Source organism: Ciconia boyciana, chromosome 1, assembly GCF_034638445.1.
Source record: "Ciconia boyciana chromosome 1, ASM3463844v1, whole genome shotgun sequence".
Lineage (NCBI taxonomy): Eukaryota > Metazoa > Chordata > Aves > Ciconiiformes > Ciconiidae > Ciconia > Ciconia boyciana.
Genome location: NC_132934.1, coordinates 15,270,357 through 15,289,084, shown reverse-complemented (window position 1 = coordinate 15,289,084; position 18,728 = coordinate 15,270,357). Strand labels below are relative to the sequence as shown.

The window sequence follows — 18,728 nt, the reverse complement described above, 5'->3', positions numbered from 1 at the left end:
GGGGTGTTTAATATTCATGGATACTTGTTATGAGGGCTTTGACTTCACATTTTAAGAGTAGCTTGGGAGGCTGAAGGTGGCATTGCTTATATCCTTAGTCTTATCTTTGTGTTTACATGGGAGGCAGGCTAGTGATATTTGCTTATTTCAGTATTTTCGCATCCTGACCGTTTCCAAGAGACGCATGGATACTTTGCATGTGGACTAATGCTGGTGAGTAGTTCTCCAGTATCTGTTAACCTGAAAGGGGACAAGGGGACATAGTTTATGGGGTAAGCATCAAAGCCCTCATGCATGTGTAGTGCGTGCCAGGGGTACAGACAGGAGGTTGTTTGGTGCCAACTCAAGGACAAGTGTTGGCCCTAATGTTCTACCAGCTTCTTCATCATTATGTTGTAAGTAATCAACACCCCCTCTAACCAGACCACTGCTGCAAACCAGTCACCTGAGCATGCAGCTAGTGACTGCCAGGATTACAAAACCTGCCTCACAATCCTGGCCATATGAAGCCAAAATGTTCCTCCTAAACACCGTTCAATTACTTCTAGCTGCAAAAATGTATGAGTACTACCTACACATCCTAGTGCCTGCTTCAGAGTGCAGCCTTCTTGGCAGAAACCTCTCCTTGGTCTGCGGGGACCATGCTCCAGAGCCCTGCTCCATCAGCACAGTGTTGGAGATGGCAAGCTGCAGCCTGTCTTGTACAGAGATCAGAGACCACTGGAGGGAATTAAGTGCTCGTGCCTTGTTGTCTCAGTAGCATATTTGCTCACTAGGATGCAGGCAGGGTTTCCTGGCATCCAAAAGGCCAGAAGAAGGACTGATCTCTGGCCGGCAAAGTGGAGAGCTGGAGCTCTGCTGGCACTGGTACCTGCCACGTCCCCACCACTGATGGGGTGGTGGTGGTGTCCACCCATGCCCCTGCTGTGCTCTCCTGGGACTCCTCCGGGGCTGTGGCTGTGCCTGGGGGAAACACATGCAGGTGGGGAAATGCTGAGGAGCTGCAGGGGGATTTAGACTTGCCCTGTTGTTGCTTAGCAGAAACTTTTTTTTGCGATGAGTAGGGAGAGGATGTCCTTTTTAAAAGACAAGTTGCCTTTTTTTCTTTTCATTTGAAAGACAGTTTAAAGAGTGGTGAACATTAGGCTTGACTGTGAAGGACAAAGTGGGGTGGGTCCCTTTTTGTTGAGTTCTGGTTTCCTTTGAAGCTGCTGATGTGGTACATTTCTGTGCTTAATCCAAGGAAAATGAGCTGCTGAATGATTTTGTCCGACATGCTGAGGACCAAATGTTCTGGCAGGAGCTTGTGCCAGCGACGTGAGAGGTGATGAGCCTCCAGAAGCTGTTTTTTGCTCATAAGGTGCCAACTTCTTTGATACAAGCAGTTGTAGGGTTCATGAGCTCTGTATGGTATAGGCAAATCAGACACAGTGCTGATGCCAAAAGCACTTGTGGCATATCTGTGAATGCTATTTTGATAAGTGTTTTAATTTTCAAATGCAGATGAATATTATCCTTACAGAAAAGGGCCACAGGGACAGTCCTTGAAACTGATGCCCTCAGTTTACCTGCAGAACAGATGTACACATGCAGTTGCAAGCAACATACACTTTCCTTAACCTACAACATTAGTAGGCTCTAAGCAGGCCTGGAATCGCATGTGAAGTTCAATCTTCAAGTCCATTTATCCTTGGGCTGCGTGTGCTGACTTCTGCAATTCAGCAAGCTGGGGCCAGTGTGCTGGTGCTTTCAGACATATGGATAATGGTCCTTCTGGAGCACGACCGAGACAAGCTATTTTTGTACAACACAGGCTGCCAAACAGCTTTTGATTTCCAATCCAGTGGTGAAGGGCTCCTAATATCTTTGCTATTATTAGAAGCAACCTACAAAATTACAAAGGTGGTGGATGAGCTGAATGCAGAATCTTGCACTAGGGGACACTTGGTGAAAATAGTAGGGGATCAATGTGAAACAGATAAAAGAAAGTACTTCTTTAGCAGTCAGTAGTGAGCTTCAGGAACTCGCTGCCACACGGTGCTGTAGAAGCCGACAGTATCAGCAGGTTCAGAAGGGATTAGACAGATCCCGGGACAACAGGCCCATTAAAAAAACAAGGCAGGGAAATGTGCCATCTTCGGTATCTGTCACATCAGATACACAGCTGTGGATGCTGGGGGAGTACGAGGGGAAGGGGCTGCAGAAATCAGCCAGGCTTGCACGTGCTCAACTGAACAGCATCTCTCCTCTTGCAACTGCGTGATAAACTACTGCACTGAGCCAGTTTCATGTTCTTAATCTAGAAATGTGTTTTATCCCCAACCCACTTCATGAATATTCAGTTACTACAGCATCCTAGATTCCTGTGAGCAGACTAATGAGCTCAAAGCAACACAATCAAACAAGAATTAGGATTCTTCTTCACTCCTGGTTCTGATCCTTAGTTCACCAGTGCCTCACTGTATAGGCGGTCCCATTACACAGCTCATTACCAATCTCCCAGGCCAATGCTCCCTCCTTACTGTACTGTGCTAACACATATAGTGGAATGCCATATTACAGCCATTCATATTACAATGCAAGATCTTAAAGGAACCAAATTAACAAATCTTCCATGGGGTACAGAAAAAGACAGAGATAGTGAAACTTAAATGCTAATGAAATAATGTACAAGTGGGTAACACAAAACCATCCCATTTACAGCTCTAAAAACTGTTAAGGGTAAGTCATGCATTGTGCAGCAATTATGGCAATTTTGAGCTTTCTTAGATTTTGGAGGCTGAAAAGCAAAATGTTCTCTATCTCTTCCATTTTCTCTTTCCCAGCAACTTAGGAAGTAAGCCAGCATGCCAACTTTTCATTATAAAATAAAATGAAACCAATCATTGTTTTTAAGCAATTGCCCTCAAGGCCACCCGATAATAGTGTTTCTAAAGCAGTCCTACCTTTGTTTTCCAACTTGAGCTCCTCTGCTAGCAAGCTGTCTTGTCTGTTGCCAAGCACAAATGCCAGAAATGAGAGGATCAGGGCATCCAAGATTCCAATAATTGCCAGGATATATGCCCAGCGGACTGAACAAGCCCCCAGCGTGTACTTGTCTGTCTTTTCACCACACATCCGTTTTACCTCATCTGAATCCCAGCCATCAGGAAAAATCATACAACCCAGGACGAGACAGGCAGCTTGGAGAAAAAAGAAAAGGAGAACAATGGGATAATGAGACCAAACTTTCGTTTTGATGAGAACCTACACAATTATCATTAAAGCAACACACTTTTCCATGCTGAGATTCAAAGCTAGGCAAGTCACAAAATTATACGTGGTGATTAAGTACTTAATATAAAAACCTAAGATACAACATCAATTGTGCACCTTGCTTAAAAAAAAAGTTACATCCTGAATCCCTGGCCAGTTTTTGTACCAGCACAATCACATCTTCCTGGTGAGACTGATTTTTTCATTGTAATATGAAAGGCTCACACAAAACAAAAGGGGAAAATTATTAATAACCTGGATATTCAAAGGAAACACTGGATTACTGTCAGATGGTCAGGCAAACAAACCAGAGAAAAATAGAGGAAGAAAACTACCTATCATGTCTGGTAATCTAAGTGCTTGTAACACACGTAGGTAACAGCAAAGTTTTTTTTTTTTTTGTCAGTTGGCAGAACCCCTTTAGCTGAAATATGTTTTATGCATAAGGTTTGTACTCCTCAAAAACACAAGTAATGACATTGTTCTGCAAGGAAAAATAAGCTGTCAACATTGCTGTCAACCTCTGATCTGGTTTACCTGAGAAATCACCACATGACATCTCAAACACAAAAAAGCACTGATCCTTTTAACACCAAGAAAAATGAAAAGCCTCTACCCGCCTGGAAAGCTAGCTGACGTCGACCACCAGCCGCTCCAGGTAGGGGCAGCCGTACCGCAGGTGAGACAAAGGCAGTGGGTGGGTGGTCGGGTCCTCATCCATCAGCCTGGGTAACTGCTAAAAGGCTGAACTTAATTTTTAAGTAGCAGAAATTTGCTTTGACCCTTGGTTCCCAATGTGTCCCAATGTGGGACAGCAGGTAGCGTCATGGGCCAATGTGGCTCTTGTGGAGCAGGTAAAATGGTGTGACAAGTTTGGTTTTTCACAAGTAATGTGCTCCATCACCTGAAGCAGAGTCAATCTTGCCCACTGGCCAGCAGTTGCTGTGACATCCCTTGCCTGGACGGTGCCAGGGTGAGGGCTGAGCATGCATGGCTACCTGTGCTTGGCCACCCACACCTTGGGTGGGACATGTGTGTTCCTGGGCAAGGAGACCACAAGCATGGTCCTGCTGGGCTCTAGAGCATGGTCACAGCCCTTGCCCCAGCATCTTACCAGCCCAGGTTTGGCCACAGCCTTGGGCTGGCACAGTACTTGCTGTTCAGACACGTCTTGTGATCACTGGGGAGCAGCCTCCTTGGAGGTTGTTTGCCCCTCTTCCTACTGGAGTGTGTGCCTTGTGGTGGAGGGTACCATGACAGGGATGCAGCAGCAGGGCTTCTGCCCCTGAGAGGATACGATGTGTCCTGAGGTGGTGATACATCATTACAGAAACACACACAAAAAAGAAACCCCATACCTTGAACCTTCACTAACATGGTCTCTCCTCACTGAGTCACTAGCTGAGAAAATCCATAGTCTGAGAGAACATACCAATATGCCAGTCTCATAGAACTGGACTCAATGTACTTCTGCATAGGACCTGGCTTCCCACTGCCCGCATGGACTGCCACCGGGCACAGCTGAAGGAGTGGAGTGCAGGCATGACTTGTGCATTGCCGGTTGCTTTTGGACAATGTCTTTCCCTGGGAAACCCCATGTGGGTTGGCCCTGCAGTGAGTGGGGTGATGGACCAGGTGGTCTCCAGAGGTCCTGTCCAACCTCAACTGATTTTTGGCAGGGAGGCAGCATGTTGGTAACAGGGGACAGAGAAGTTGGGTACTCATGGCACATTTTCTATCAGAGCAATGGGAATAGTGCACGGATACGCTTAACTGCAGCCCTTGGTCATGCTGATGGACTTGTTGGCTTCACTGAAGCAAACAATGTGAGTGCAGCACTAGCTAGGGCAACAGCACAGGGACATCTTCAGTAGGGGAGGATAGATATAAAAATTAAGTAAAATAAGAAAAATTCAAAAATAAAGATTATGTTGAATGGGTTCATTCCTCAGTTTTTATTGTATTTAGGAGAATCAGGTAATCCATATGCTTTCAGTAATTGTCTGTACTGTCTTTTCTAACTTGGAAACAAGCATATTTCCAGCATTAGCCCTTCTTTCTTAGTATGGCTGATGAGATACAATGGATCCTAAACCATCTTTTATAAGTCTTAATATTATATTGGTGCACTGTGCTCTAAATTGCAGGCATATGTGCTAATTGAAAAGAGCACACTGTGTGGCTTTCAGCCTTTTAAATGGTTGCTGAACCAGACCTCTGTTTGGAAAACATAGTTTATACACAGAGTAGCTTGTGCAACCAACAGCTGCCGTCGCTTTGGGAATTGCAACAAGTTCTTGGCTTTTCTGGGCAAGCATAAGCACTGTCATTTTACATACCTCTAATGCCCACAAAACAAAAACACACCTGCACAGAATCAATATGATGAAATACTGGAAAACAGATGTGAAAACAGAGCTCAGGAATGGTATTTTCCTTTTGACAGCTACACAATTGCTGTAGACAAAGCCATGAAAGCGTGTCTGCAGAAAGCATCTGATGTAGAATAAAACCTGCGCCTAAGGCATTTGACAAATTCTTCCTGAGTAGTTCATTTGTGTGAAAATATAACAGCTTATCATACTTTCAAGGACAATTAGGCTTAGAAACAAGGACAATTAGATAAGCATTGATTTAGTCAGAACATGCAGGTTGGACAAATTGTAGTTGCCTATTGCCTGCCTTAATTCATTTGCACAATTTCATAAGATCTTCCAAAGATTTTAGAGACAAACTGTACAACAATTTTCTTTCTCGAGCTGGTTACACACAATTCCAGAAAGATTATTTCTTGCAGTCAACACATAAGCATTGCCCTCGCAGTTGTGAGGGACTTCATTGAAACAATGCGTCAAATCGGCATACTTCTGGTGTTAGTGAAAATGTCCACATTTACCCAGGTAAATGTTGACAAATGTTTACTATATAACAGCAACTACCAAAGCCAGTTTACTTTTATTAATCATCCTCAAAATGAGGGGAAGCTTAATGCTTAGTTAATGATCAATAGACGTGGGATTTTTCTGCTAAGGTGCAAGAATAATTAGCCAATACCGACATCTCTGTGGTTTTTTATTACATAGCACATCAGACATATGTTCTTAGTACTTCCTAAAGATAATTTAACTTTGTTCTTTTCCACCTAGGTAATTAAAAATATGGGCCCTTATCTCAGGAACTCAGTGCACAGCTTCCCAGCTAAGTTCCTCAGACTTCCAATTAACTCATCTTTCCTGAATTCTGTTCCTGCATGCTTTGATATACTTGCTTAACTTTCTGGAGTAATTCTGTTGATTGCAGTTGGACTTCGCTTGGTAATAAGACACACAGGTAAATGGTGGCTGGACTAGGTGCCTTTGCATAAAGGCAGATATCAAAGAGAAGATATTATTATTATCTCCTTTGCCTATACAGTTTACTGTAGCTTTTTACTAGATGACTGCTTGGTCAGCATCTTCAGATGTTGGAATCGTACCTTACCTGTGGTGGTTAACATAAGATTAGTCAACCTCAAGTCTTCACTTGCTAAGGCAGTATTTTGCACCAATGCCTTTAAGAATACAGACTTGCTCAATAATATGAAAGAGGTAATGATTCATTTATCAGCTACAAGACCAAAAAACTAGATATAAAATCCACCTACAGATCTACTTTGTATTGCTAGAAATTTTTACATTTTAATCCTGCCAAAGAGGATTAGAAGATTTTTCTCTAGAAGGAAATTACTTTCAGTTTTGTACAAATTTGAAAAATGGAAACCATTTTATGCAATTTCAGTGAAACTGCTAAGAGATGACTTTATAACACAGACATGGGTCCCACATCTTTGTCTAAACTTCTGCTGTCTCTAATGGCAATGTGACTGAAATGGAGATGTAACAAAGGCTACTACTGTTTTACTACTATCCAGTTCTAATAAATTCAGAAACTTTTGGATTTGGAAAACTCACCTATTGAATGAAAAGACTTAAATCATCAGTTCCTACAGACTTTTTGATTCAAGTAAGGAAATTTAAATCTATATTGTTTGAAGGCAGTCTTCTGTGTGTGAGCTGAATACATTGGATTAGTACCATCTTTCAGAGCCTGCAGACAGCCCAGCCTAGGACCTCTGTAGCTAATCAAAAGCTTTCATGAGAAGCAGCAAGGGAAATTGATAAATGACTGATTAGTGTCACTGACACCATTCAGAACTATTTGGGCAATTTTAAAACTTACAAGAATCATATCCACATCATTTTCCCTTAGGTTGCTTAAGAAAGCTCCTGGCAAGAATAGTGCCTTTGTAACGATGGCCCTGGGCTTACTCTGGTCCTTCCTCTAATTTTTTTACAAGATGTGGGGTAACAAATTGTTTCTCCTACGTATTGGAGTCTGGTGAAGCTTTTCAAGCTTTTAAAAAATAATTAATAAATAGTAGTTAAGCATGCCTGATATACATTTACTTCTCTTCTTAAAAGCTTTTTTCTTGTATGAACAGCTAACAGAAACTGTCACATGGTTTTCCTTTAGGGCTCTGAGTGACAAGACAAATTATTCATACTAAGAGAGGGAGTCCAGGATTTTACCTCCTGGGATGAAAGGATGCAGATACGACACTTTCGGAGATTGGAAACAGACACTAAATTGTTGCTGGCACTGACATACTTGTGACCCTGACCAAGCTAATATTATCACAGCCTGCGCTCTGTGCATGAGCTCAAATGGTAATTAGCAAGCAAGTAGTTCATGATCCTATGGTTGTGCCAAATATGGTGACAGATTAATATGATATCATTGCATGGAATGAGGTTCTATTTATAAAAAGGCTGACTGTTATACAGGAAACCAGTGCTGAGAAATTCCCGCTGGCAGGACTCCTCTCTCATCTTCATTCTTTTCCTGACAACATACCCAATTTGCTTGCATGGAGAGTATGATGATGGCAAGTTTCCTGATAAAAGAGTCAAAAAAATGGAATGGGAATTACACTGACCGGCTATTTTCTTTCCAAACCCACACATGCAAGAGCCTCCAAGCCTCCATGGTTCAAAAAACTGAGAGTTTCTTTGTTTTCAGATTTTTTTCGAAATGGTATTTACAAAAACAGCAATCCATTAAACTCTGATAAATTGAATAGAGTTTTTGCCAGCTGTGTTGGTGGAGTGAACTTCTAGGACAGAGCGAAATGAAAGGTGAGGACTCTGGCAGGGGACATTCATTAGGACTACAGTCTTTCAGGAGCTTGTACCTGGGAAAGAAAGAAAGGGTGAAGGGAGGTGGCTGAAGTCACAGGGTCAAATACAGTCCTGAGTGAACACAGAGGCTGCACATCCATGCAGCTGAGATTGCCTTGAGTGATATGGACTGTACTAATGAGTGGGATAATAATTCTCTGTGTTTACATTTGTGTTCTGGCTTGGAGCAAATGTGCAATTTTGAAGCAAATCTCCTGATTCTCTCCATTTACTGATTCCATTCACAGAAACAGTTCTGGTACATGTAAAACAGATTATTTTTGGAGGAGCTTAGAAATTCCTTTCCACAAGTTCTTCAATACTGGATGGGGACCTTAAAATTCTGACTCAATGTGTGGGCTTCATCACCACAAAACCTGTGCCTAGGAGAAGGCTCTTGAACCATGCAAAGCTTCCTTAACACCTGAAATGGTTCTTGTGCAATACAGAGAGGCAAATGCCATATAAGACTTCTTATTTGCTGCTTTGTTTGAAGACTGCAAGATCCAGTCTTCAGCTTTGGAGAGGTTCTTCACAGAGGTGCCAACTGGCTCCCCAGGGGATGACACAGCTTGTTAATTTGTGCCTTAAGCAGACTGAAAATTCCTCTGGCAGCAGGATATCTTGATGGTGCTCATATAGGGCTGCTAAACACATGATTGCTGTTGGGTATGAAATAGCCAGTGAGAAAAGTGGCACGAAATTCAAGATTCAAGGGCAGTGTTCTTGGAGAGCTGGAATGATAAAATCATATCTGGACTTTGGTGCCCTGGGCTCCCACGCGGGACAAGGAAGGTGCCCTGTGGAATTACTCCAGGACACTGATGTGCCACTTTCATCTAAGTGACATGGACAAAAGCAGATCTTCCTAGAGAGGCCCAGAGATGCCACCCCCCACAAGTGAAGGAGCAAAGGTTTGTGGGTTAATATTCCTTCAGAAAGCTTCAAACAACATGTATAATGGGGGCATTTGGTCCAGGAGGCAAGACTAGTTCTCATTTGAAGTAAAACCCTAGTACCACATATGAGGATGTGAGAGGCTTCAGCAGTAGCTGCTTTATTCTACTTATTCTCTTATTTTGCATCATCTTACTTGGTAATGTGGACAAGCCTGAACCTCTGCACAGGATTAAGAACATTTATAGACAGTACTAAGGGGGAGAAGAAGGAGGAGAACCTCCCACTGCATTCCTGTGATAAAAGACCTGACACAACTATGGCCACTTGACTTATTAGGGCACTGACTTTTTGATGCCAAATCTAACAAGAATATATATACACACATATCAAGAGATATGTGTATTTCCCATGCTGATTTTAAGAAAAGGAAAAAAGAAGACCAAATATTCAGTGACTGGACAGCAAAGAGAAAGAAAATAATATTGTGGAAAGCAGTAGTGAGGTAGGTGCTACAGTCAGCGAGAGAAGATGCCATAACCTGGTTGAGTTGACAGATAACTGAGATATTTTGATGCCTGCTAGTTATGCTTAGACAGCAAAATGGAAGAATTTGACCAGCTGTTGCAAGATGTGAAGCCGGATAACAGAAATATGGTTGACCGACAGCCATTCCCACAGACAAGCACTAAAGAGCATGAATTGTTCAGAAAGATGGAAACAACTGGGAAAGTGAAGTAACGTTACATGTGAGGAATGTGTTAACCTGTAAATATGTAGAAAGGAATAGCAAAGATAGTGCAATCTACTTCAGTTAAGATCACTTGGGGGAAGAACTGTAAGAGAAATTTTACTGCACTAAGGGGGTCTGTTTTAGACCTCAAGTGTTGGATTCACGTATGGATAGAGATTTCTTTGATATGATAGAGAGAGAAATTCTGTGAGGGGTTGTATCATCATGGGAGCATTTAACTTCCAAGTTTTGATCATTAGCCATGATAATTAAAGTTTGAGATTAATGCAGTACTATGAATAATTTAGTTAGTACAACAACTATCTTAGGTTGAGCATAAAGATAATGTAAGAATATCATAGATTTTTATGAGTGTGTGGCAGGTGACTCACAAGGTCCATCCCAATGACTCCTTGCAAAAGATCACAAATTCTGGTGTTCCAACCATGTCATATGCAATAGGTATTTATAGTGCCTTGTCCAGAAAAAATATGGAACCTGGGGAGTATTAACGGCTGCAGGCTGAATCACCATGTGGGCAAAAAAATCCCTAGAAATGTCATGACAATGAATTGCTAACAGCTATAGCAGAGGTAGATGGCTAACTGATGAAAAATGGGTAAACTGAAATTATATATGACGAGATAAAAATAATTCTTTACAATGAAGCAGGTATGGGAGGTGGTATATCTAGAAGCTCACAGGAAGGTACATGTCAAAAGTTACACTTACACTGTTTCACCTCCTGTGGTGTCCACTGGCCCTGGGATCTAATAATTTTTTTCTTCTGATTTTCCTGTTTAAAGTGTCTAAAATAACATGAAAACTGTGTCACAGCCCACCAGAGTTTTTCTAACATGTCTTTGTATCACAGAATATGTGTTATGAGCTCTGTGTATCAGCTGAAGGTCCATGCCCAGAGATCACAGGAATGACAAAGGTGCCTGCAAATGCATATGCTCAGAGGGCCATGACCTGGGAGTCAACTGTCATGAAGCCAGGTTGTTCAATGATGTGGGGATAGCCAAAAGCCACTTTTCTCACATGCTAGAGTCTCCTGAAAAAGAACTGTATAAGTAATGAAAGCAAAATAAGCTGTATAAGCAAATACTTGCTTATATTGCATCTTTATTTTTTGTCAGATCACAGCTGTTTAATGCAATTTTGGCCTGGGTTTGCTTGGTGTAGTGGGTTGACCCTGGCTGGACACCAGGTGCCCACCAAGCCACTCTATCACTCCCCTCCTCAGCTGGACAGGGGAGAGAAAATATAACAAAAGGCTCGTGGGTCGAGATAAGGACAGGGAGAGATCACTCACCAATTACCGTCACGGGCAAAACAGACTCGATGTGGGGAAATGAATTTAATTTATTACCAATCAAATCAGAGTAGGGTAATGAGAAATAAACCCTAAATCTTAAAACACCTTCCCCCCACCCCTCTCTTCTTCCCGGGTTTAACTTCACTCCCAATTTCTCCACCTCCTCCCCGTGAGCGGCGCAGGGGGACGGGGAATGGGGGTTGCGGTCAGTTCATCACACGTTGTCTCTGCCGCTCCTTCCTCCTCAGGGCGAGGACTCCTCACACTCTTCCCCTGCTCCAGCGTGGGGCCCCTCCCACGGGAGACAGTCTTCCATGAACTTCTCCATCATGAGTCCTTCCCATGGGCTGCAGTTCTTCACGAACTGCTCCCGCATGGGTCCCCCACAGGGTCACAAGTCCTGCCAGCAAACCCACTCCAGCATGGGCTCCTCTCTCCACGGGTCCACAGCTCCTGCCAGGAGCCTGCTCCAGCGTGGGCTTCCCATGGGGTCACAGCCTCCTTTGGGCATCCACCTGCTCCAGCGTGGGGTCCTCCACGGGCTGCAGTGGATATCTGCTCCACCATTAACCTCCACGGGCTGCAGTGGATATCTGCTCCACCATTAACCTCCACGGGCTGCAGTGGATATCTGCTCCACCATTAACCTCCACGGGCTGCAGTGGATATCTGCTCCACCATTAACCTCCACGGGCTGCAGTGGATATCTGCTCCACCATTAACCTCCACGGGCTGCAGTGGATATCTGCTCCACCATTAACCTCCACGGGCTGCAGTGGATATCTGCTCCACCATTAACCTCCATGGGCTGCAGGGACAGCCTGCCTCACCATGGTCTGCACCACGGCTGTAGGGAATCTCTGCTCTGGTGCCTGGAGCACCTCCTCCCCCTCCTTCTTCACTGACCTTGCTGTCTGCAGAGCTGTTCCTCTCACATATTCTCACTCCTCTCTCTGGCTGCAGTTGCTGTTGCGCAGCGATTTTTTCCCATTCTTAAATATGTTATTACAGAGGCACTACCACTGTCGCTGATGGGCTCAGCCTTGGCCAGCGGCAGGTCCATCTCGGAGCTGGCTGGTGTTGGCTCCATTGGACATGGGGGAAGCTCCTAGCAGCTTCTCACAGAAGCCACCCCTGTAGCCCCCCTGCTACCAAAACCTTGCTGTGCAAACCCAATACACTTGGTAACAAAACTTACTATTGGAAGTGTTTATTTTGAATGCTGTCACAGAGGAGTGTTACAGCTTTCTAATTTAATGTTAACTTTTCTTTGTAGAACCTGGTCTTTAGCCAAACCATATCAAACCATAGCATACTGAAATGTACTAGATTTAATTAATGAATAAACTCAATATAAATACAGTGTAGGCTACAGTAGACAGACTGGAGAATAGGTGCTATTATGAATGGCATAGGCTAGAAATCACTTGAGATTTATACAGCTGATGTTTCATCACAAGTTACTGATCCAAGTAGTGAAGCTATTTTAAACATGGTTTTGGTAAAGAGAAGGAAGAGCTGAAAATAATCTTACTTTCAGTGACCATGAGTCAATTCAATTTAAATAAAATGAGAATATGAATAAAATGATCCTGAAACTGGGTTTAAAAAATGTGTATTTCAGAGGGACAAACTTTGATAAGCTAAAGAAACTAGCTAACAAGTTAACTAGACAAAAGAGGTCCATACTTAATTGTGGGGAATGCCTTGAATTTCTTTCAGACAAAGATGTAAATATTCTGAAGTATCTTGACAAGATGAATAAAATTCCAGGGGTACTTTCAGCTCCGTCTGAATGAGTAGCAAACTCTGTTTCCTTCTACCCTCATTACCTATCCCCCCCAAAAGCTGTGGAAAAAGGAAAGAAGATGTGAGCAGAGACCTTAGAAATGATAGGAAAAGGGACTAGTTAGCAAAGAAAGACACATTTTGGAGGTTAGATAATGCAGGTCTAAAAGACAGCTTGCCAAAAGTCAAGCTGTGCTAAATCTTTCAAGATAAATTGAAACAATAATCTTCAATTAGGTTAACAAAGAAAGAAGAAGAAAAGCAGATATGGAGTGAGGCTGGGGCTAGGACCTAATTCTTTGCCTCATCTTTCAATGAGGAGGATGACAGAGAACAGGAGGACAATGCCCTGACAGCTGACGGGCATGAGCATTCAGAAGTGGGAACTCCTGCCTCCAAGCCCATAGCAAACCTAAAATGATCATTATGTTCTCAAGCTGGAGGAATGGACCCTCCAACCCCAAATACTGAAATAACCAACACATTGAACTGCAAAGCTGGTAGGAAGGTTTTTTAAACAAATTTATTGTTGAGATACAGGAGAACAGCATATGTGCTACCTAATTTTTAGAAAAAACAGAACAAAATTGAGAATTGAAAAGTAATTGGAGCAAACACTTATCCATCAGCTTGACTTCAGTTTTTTGAATAATTATTGAAGGAAAGAATAATTAAAGACATGGAAAGAAATACAAAGTGGGGTGATGTTAGCATGGTTCTATCTGACAGTTAGGAAACAGTGACTTTATAAAAGAAAGCTAAGTAACATGCTCTTCAGAAAGCATTTGATACTGTGTCATTTAAAAACATTTATCAACCTGGAGAATACAGAGATTAGCATGAGAATTTAAGTTGCTTATGGTACTTGTTCATGGGGAGCTGACCTTTTTCGGTTGAAGGGAAAGTCTCGAGCTGTTGTGAGGATACATTGGGCACCTCAAGGATCAGCCTGGGTGTCAATTATTTAGTGTTTTCATATAGGAGCCACGGCAAGAGTAGAGTTTTGGTAGTAATATCCACTGATGGGAGGCCCTATCAATGCAGAAAACTATTGGGACAAATGATAAAAGAAGAGAAAATATATGAGTATGTTGATCAGCCCTTGGAGGACCATGAGTCACCAGTAAAAAGCACGCATGAAAAAGGTAAACATGAGCATTGGCAGTACCAGGGAAAATTTTTTCAGCATAATGTAAGCACTAGAGCCATCCGGTGCTGGTGGTTTCTAATCTTTAGAAGAGTTGGAACAACCAGTTAATCAGAGCAAGATTATTTTAATATGTAAGGTGGTACTTTAGGAAAGGTATTGCATGATGCTGTAACTGCCCATGATAAGGGGACTAGATCTGATTATTTAGTAGGTCTCTTCCAGGCCTATGTTCTTATGAGGAAGCTGAGAGATAAACATCTTTGAAATTAATAAAGAAAGATATCTAAGGGGAATAGCAGCCAAAGAATTAGGAGCTAGATTGAACTACAGAAAGCTAAGATCAGAAATAGTGTTGTCTATATCAAACCAAGAAGAAAATCTAGCAGAATAAATGGGGGTAAGAGGCAAAGAAGGAGCTCACTATTGGGCTCTCTCACTGTGGTCTTTATAGAAATTTGCCCTTTCCCTTCTTTATTAAAGGTTTGAAAATGTGATGGCAAAGAAAGAGGAGAGGCATAAAGTGATTTTCTTTTTTTGCCAATCCTCATCCAAGCTGTCCTGACTTCCCTGCCAAACATTAAGCAACTAAAACAGCCTGGTTTTGTACTCCAGCTTGTTTCCCAAGCTACTGCAATTGCAAGCAAATCTAAACATGCTGGTGAGTGGGGAAGTCTGGGAGTGCACCAGCCACTGTTTTCAGGATAAACATGGCAAAGTTCTGCAGGCTTCTGAGGTGGAAGCAAGATGCAGAAGCAAGAGATATTCATACAAAAAGGGAATTTCTACAACTAAGTCTATAGCAGAGTCCATAATAAATACCACTGTTTCAGTCTTTTGCTCCTGAAAACTAACAACTTCACAGCCAGTAAGTACTCACTTGCAAAAAAGGAGGTGAAAACCTCTAAAAAATCATGTAGTGTTGCCTAGAAAACAGATCTGCATGCCTTATGTTGCTGGTGCACTGAAGAATTTTATGATTACTCTGTATAAACACAAGAGAATGGATCCCAGAGAGGGGGAAGAGCTATTTAACTGGAAGGGCAGTCTTGACACCTGAAGAAACAGATATAAACTGTCCAGGAATACATTTAGGCTGTAAAGTAGAAGGCAGTTTTGAATTGTTGGGGGAGACGTTCTGGCACAAACTCAGTAGCTGTAGCCAGGCCGAAAAGTTTTAAGTTGTCCAAGTTGATGCTGTTAAATAGTTATTAAAGATGGAGTTTGATCTGTGTATTAAACAATTATTAGGATGCGTTTCTCTGTGAAGCTAAATTCAGCTACTATGGGCCTTTAAGATAACTGCAAGAACATAAAGTTCTTACACCATGTATCTTCAGACATCAGAAACCCGGCATCGTCGCTTTTCTCAGCATATGAGCTTTGCAGTAGCTGCAGAGCTAGACACAAGGACAACACAAACAGCACCCGTTTGAGCCTCAGGGCAGGAGCAGCACTGAAGACAAACTCCAGGCTTGAGCACTGTGGCCATTTTGCTGAAAAGCTTCAGATTTATTTTCCTTTGACCATAAATTTAGCAAAACTCTCTACCTGGATAAACCCTGCCCTGTACTGTAGTCAGCAAAGCTTCTTGCTAACTGTTTTTCCTCCTACGGTTACACTCTGTGAAACCAGTTCAGCTTACACTGCGTAACCATTGAGTTCACAACCAGCAAGGCTTCCCTACGCTGTTACTGAACTCCATCCACACTACTGCAACCCTCGACTGTAGGGGTTTGTCTGCATCTCACCTGGTACGTGCCATGGAGCACACTAACAGCAATAGCATATTAGTAATGCATTAAAGAATCAGCCCCCACAGACTACTGCTTCAGAGAAACATCTGTTATGACGTCCTGGTCGTGTTCACAGTTTCATTTACATGACCACTTGAGGGTATTTGACAGTCATGACTGGAAATTATTGGAAAATGGAGTAACTCACCCATCCAGTACCTGAAATAGCATGGGTCAGTGGTCAACAACTGAGCGAGCGATTTCAAAATAGCCACCAAGAATTCAACCAATTGTTATCTGACCTCTGCTTCACTGGCTGTCATGCCGTGAAAGGAACGTGAACAATAAAAACACTTGCAAGAGGAAATGAAATAAAAGCAGGGGGGGAAGTTTTCTTAAATGTGCTGAGCCTCTCCTCCATCTTTGCGGACTCCCCCGCGGTGCTGGCACAGAACACTGACTCAACGCACCGGGTGGCAGACGGGGAGCAGTGAAACACCTGCAGTACAAACAGCTGCTGGGCAGATGCCTGCGCCTGCTCTTGGTCACTGGCCAGCCAGAGAAATCTCTCCTATGGAAGCTGATCGAGAGATTCAAGAAGTTCTTTGGCAGTGGATAAGATAAATAGCCACTGGCGAGATTTCTCTGCTGTAAGCTGAGATGCAGGTTCACGGTCACTGCTATGTTCTCTGCCAAAGCATGGCTATGATTCCCAGAATATAATGCATCATGATAAGGAAATGTGATTTAATGTTGAAATGAGAAGTGTTTTAAGATCTACAATTTATAGGCATTCAACCCCTTGTTTGTGAGCATGACAGTCACATTCCCTTTGCCCTCACTTAGAGCTTTGTGTTCCCCATGTACTTTAGTGGAGAAAGTGAAGTTTCAGAGGAAGTGACTGAAATCAAGTAGAAAGATGATGTGATGGACAAGGAAACATTCTGTCATGAGCAAGGGAAAAAGAAGCAATTGAGTGCATTGGGGGAGAAAGGGGAAGGCTCTTGTCCCTCTTGTCTTTTGTAAAGCATTAATGTTTTGATAGAAATTACCTGCAGTTGACTAAATGCCATGCTTTCCTTGACAAGCAGGACCTGTACTCACCCTCTCTGAGACATTGACTCATCCTCCAAGTATTAAAATCTGTTCAGGATTCACCAATTTCCTCAGGGCTGGGTACCCCCCAATGTACTCTGCCAGAGAGCTCCAGCTAGCTTTGTATGGGAAGATCTAGCTCCAGACGGGTTTCATTCCCCTTTTTAAAATCAGCAGCCTTCCCAAAGCCAGCCTGCACCCTGCTCCCCATCCCCTCTGAATAAGGTGACCCACACTTGTACCTCAGAGTTGTTTGTGGGATAGGAAAAAAGTGAGACAGGGTTTGAAGCACCTTTATGCTGCAGGCAAGCGGAAGTGGGTAATGCAAAGCTAATGGCCTGCAGAGGGGAGGACCTTAATATGTGGAGGAGACAGGCAGCTGGGAGGCAGCAATATGGGGCAGTCTCCTCTGAAAAGAGAGCGGTGGAAGCAGAAGGAGGCAGCCTTGTTCTTGAGCTGGAAATGTTAAGGTTTAACTAAAGTCATTACAATAATTTAAATCTGATTTCCAGAGCAGTGCTAGCCGATATTGCAAATGGACTGGCACAGAGGCAAGACGAGTTCTGAATGGATGATAAAGGCATCAACTTTTGTGTAGTTCCTTTCGGTGCCCCTGAGGTGCACACATACGTCTTTATGCCTGCACAGCTTGTCATGTGCTATTCTTCACTTATCTCTGCTATAGCTCTTCCCGAGCTCCTAACAGCTTTGCTCAGAAGAAAAGAGAAATGGACAATAGGCCCTGAGACCGCTCGGCTGCATTGCTTCTTCATTAAAGTTGACATTTGGCAGTGAGACTTTACTGCCTTTCAGGAGCTGATGTCTCATTGAAGCTAACAGCAGCAGAGGTATCAGGGGCAGCAGTGTCTCTCCCACTGAGCATCTGAGCTTTGGATGGTGGGAGAGAGCCCTGGAGAATGAGACCAGTAGCACTGGTGATGTTTTTCTTTTGCCTTTTTCCTGTTAAAGGGAAGACTACTCCTTTGCCTAGGACCATGCCTATGAGATCGCTGAGCCTCCTAAACTCATTGCTTTTGACATGCCAGAGTTGAGAAAACTTAAAATCTTTGAAAAAATGTGGAAGAAATCTGCATTAATTTTGTGAATATCTTATTATAATATACCTATATTAGCAGGCACATCTCATCTTCCATTTGCTATCAAGTCTGTCTGATCAATAATGTGTCCTATTTTGTTCAGTGTAACTGCAACAGTCCTTGCCTTGGTGCTTTGGTAATCCTGATTCTCCTACCGGTTACTAACTGGAAGGGTTAATTTTGGAATTTATTTTCAGTTTTACAGAATTACATTTCTGTGCCTTTATTTTTTGTAGTCTTGCTGGTTAACCCCAAGATTTGCACTATACAGCAAAGTTTACCAGTATAGTTGTCAGCAAATCCTTGTGTGCATGCACATGCAATTTCAGGTCCTGTCTAGGTTTATGATATCAAGTTGTAATACCTTTTTGAACATTTTGTAAGTCCAGCACGTGTACTGTTCTAGTGCTGCAATGCCTCTGAAGTAAAGTAATCCTTAGTAC

At 42.8% G+C, this 18,728-nt stretch overlaps 1 protein-coding gene across 1 annotated transcript in view; it reads right to left on the bottom strand.

Moving 5' to 3' along the window:
- Positions 1–235: 235 nt before the first annotated feature.
- LHFPL3 (LHFPL tetraspan subfamily member 3) overlaps positions 236–18,728 on the bottom strand; it is a 185,326-nt gene continuing 166,833 nt past the window's right edge. The window contains exons 2-3 of the mRNA XM_072863552.1: positions 2,946–3,182; positions 236–240 (exon numbers count right to left, since the gene is read on the bottom strand). Of these exons, the coding sequence (XP_072719653.1) occupies positions 236–240; positions 2,946–3,182 (242 nt within the window). The remainder of the gene's footprint in view (positions 241–2,945; positions 3,183–18,728) is intronic.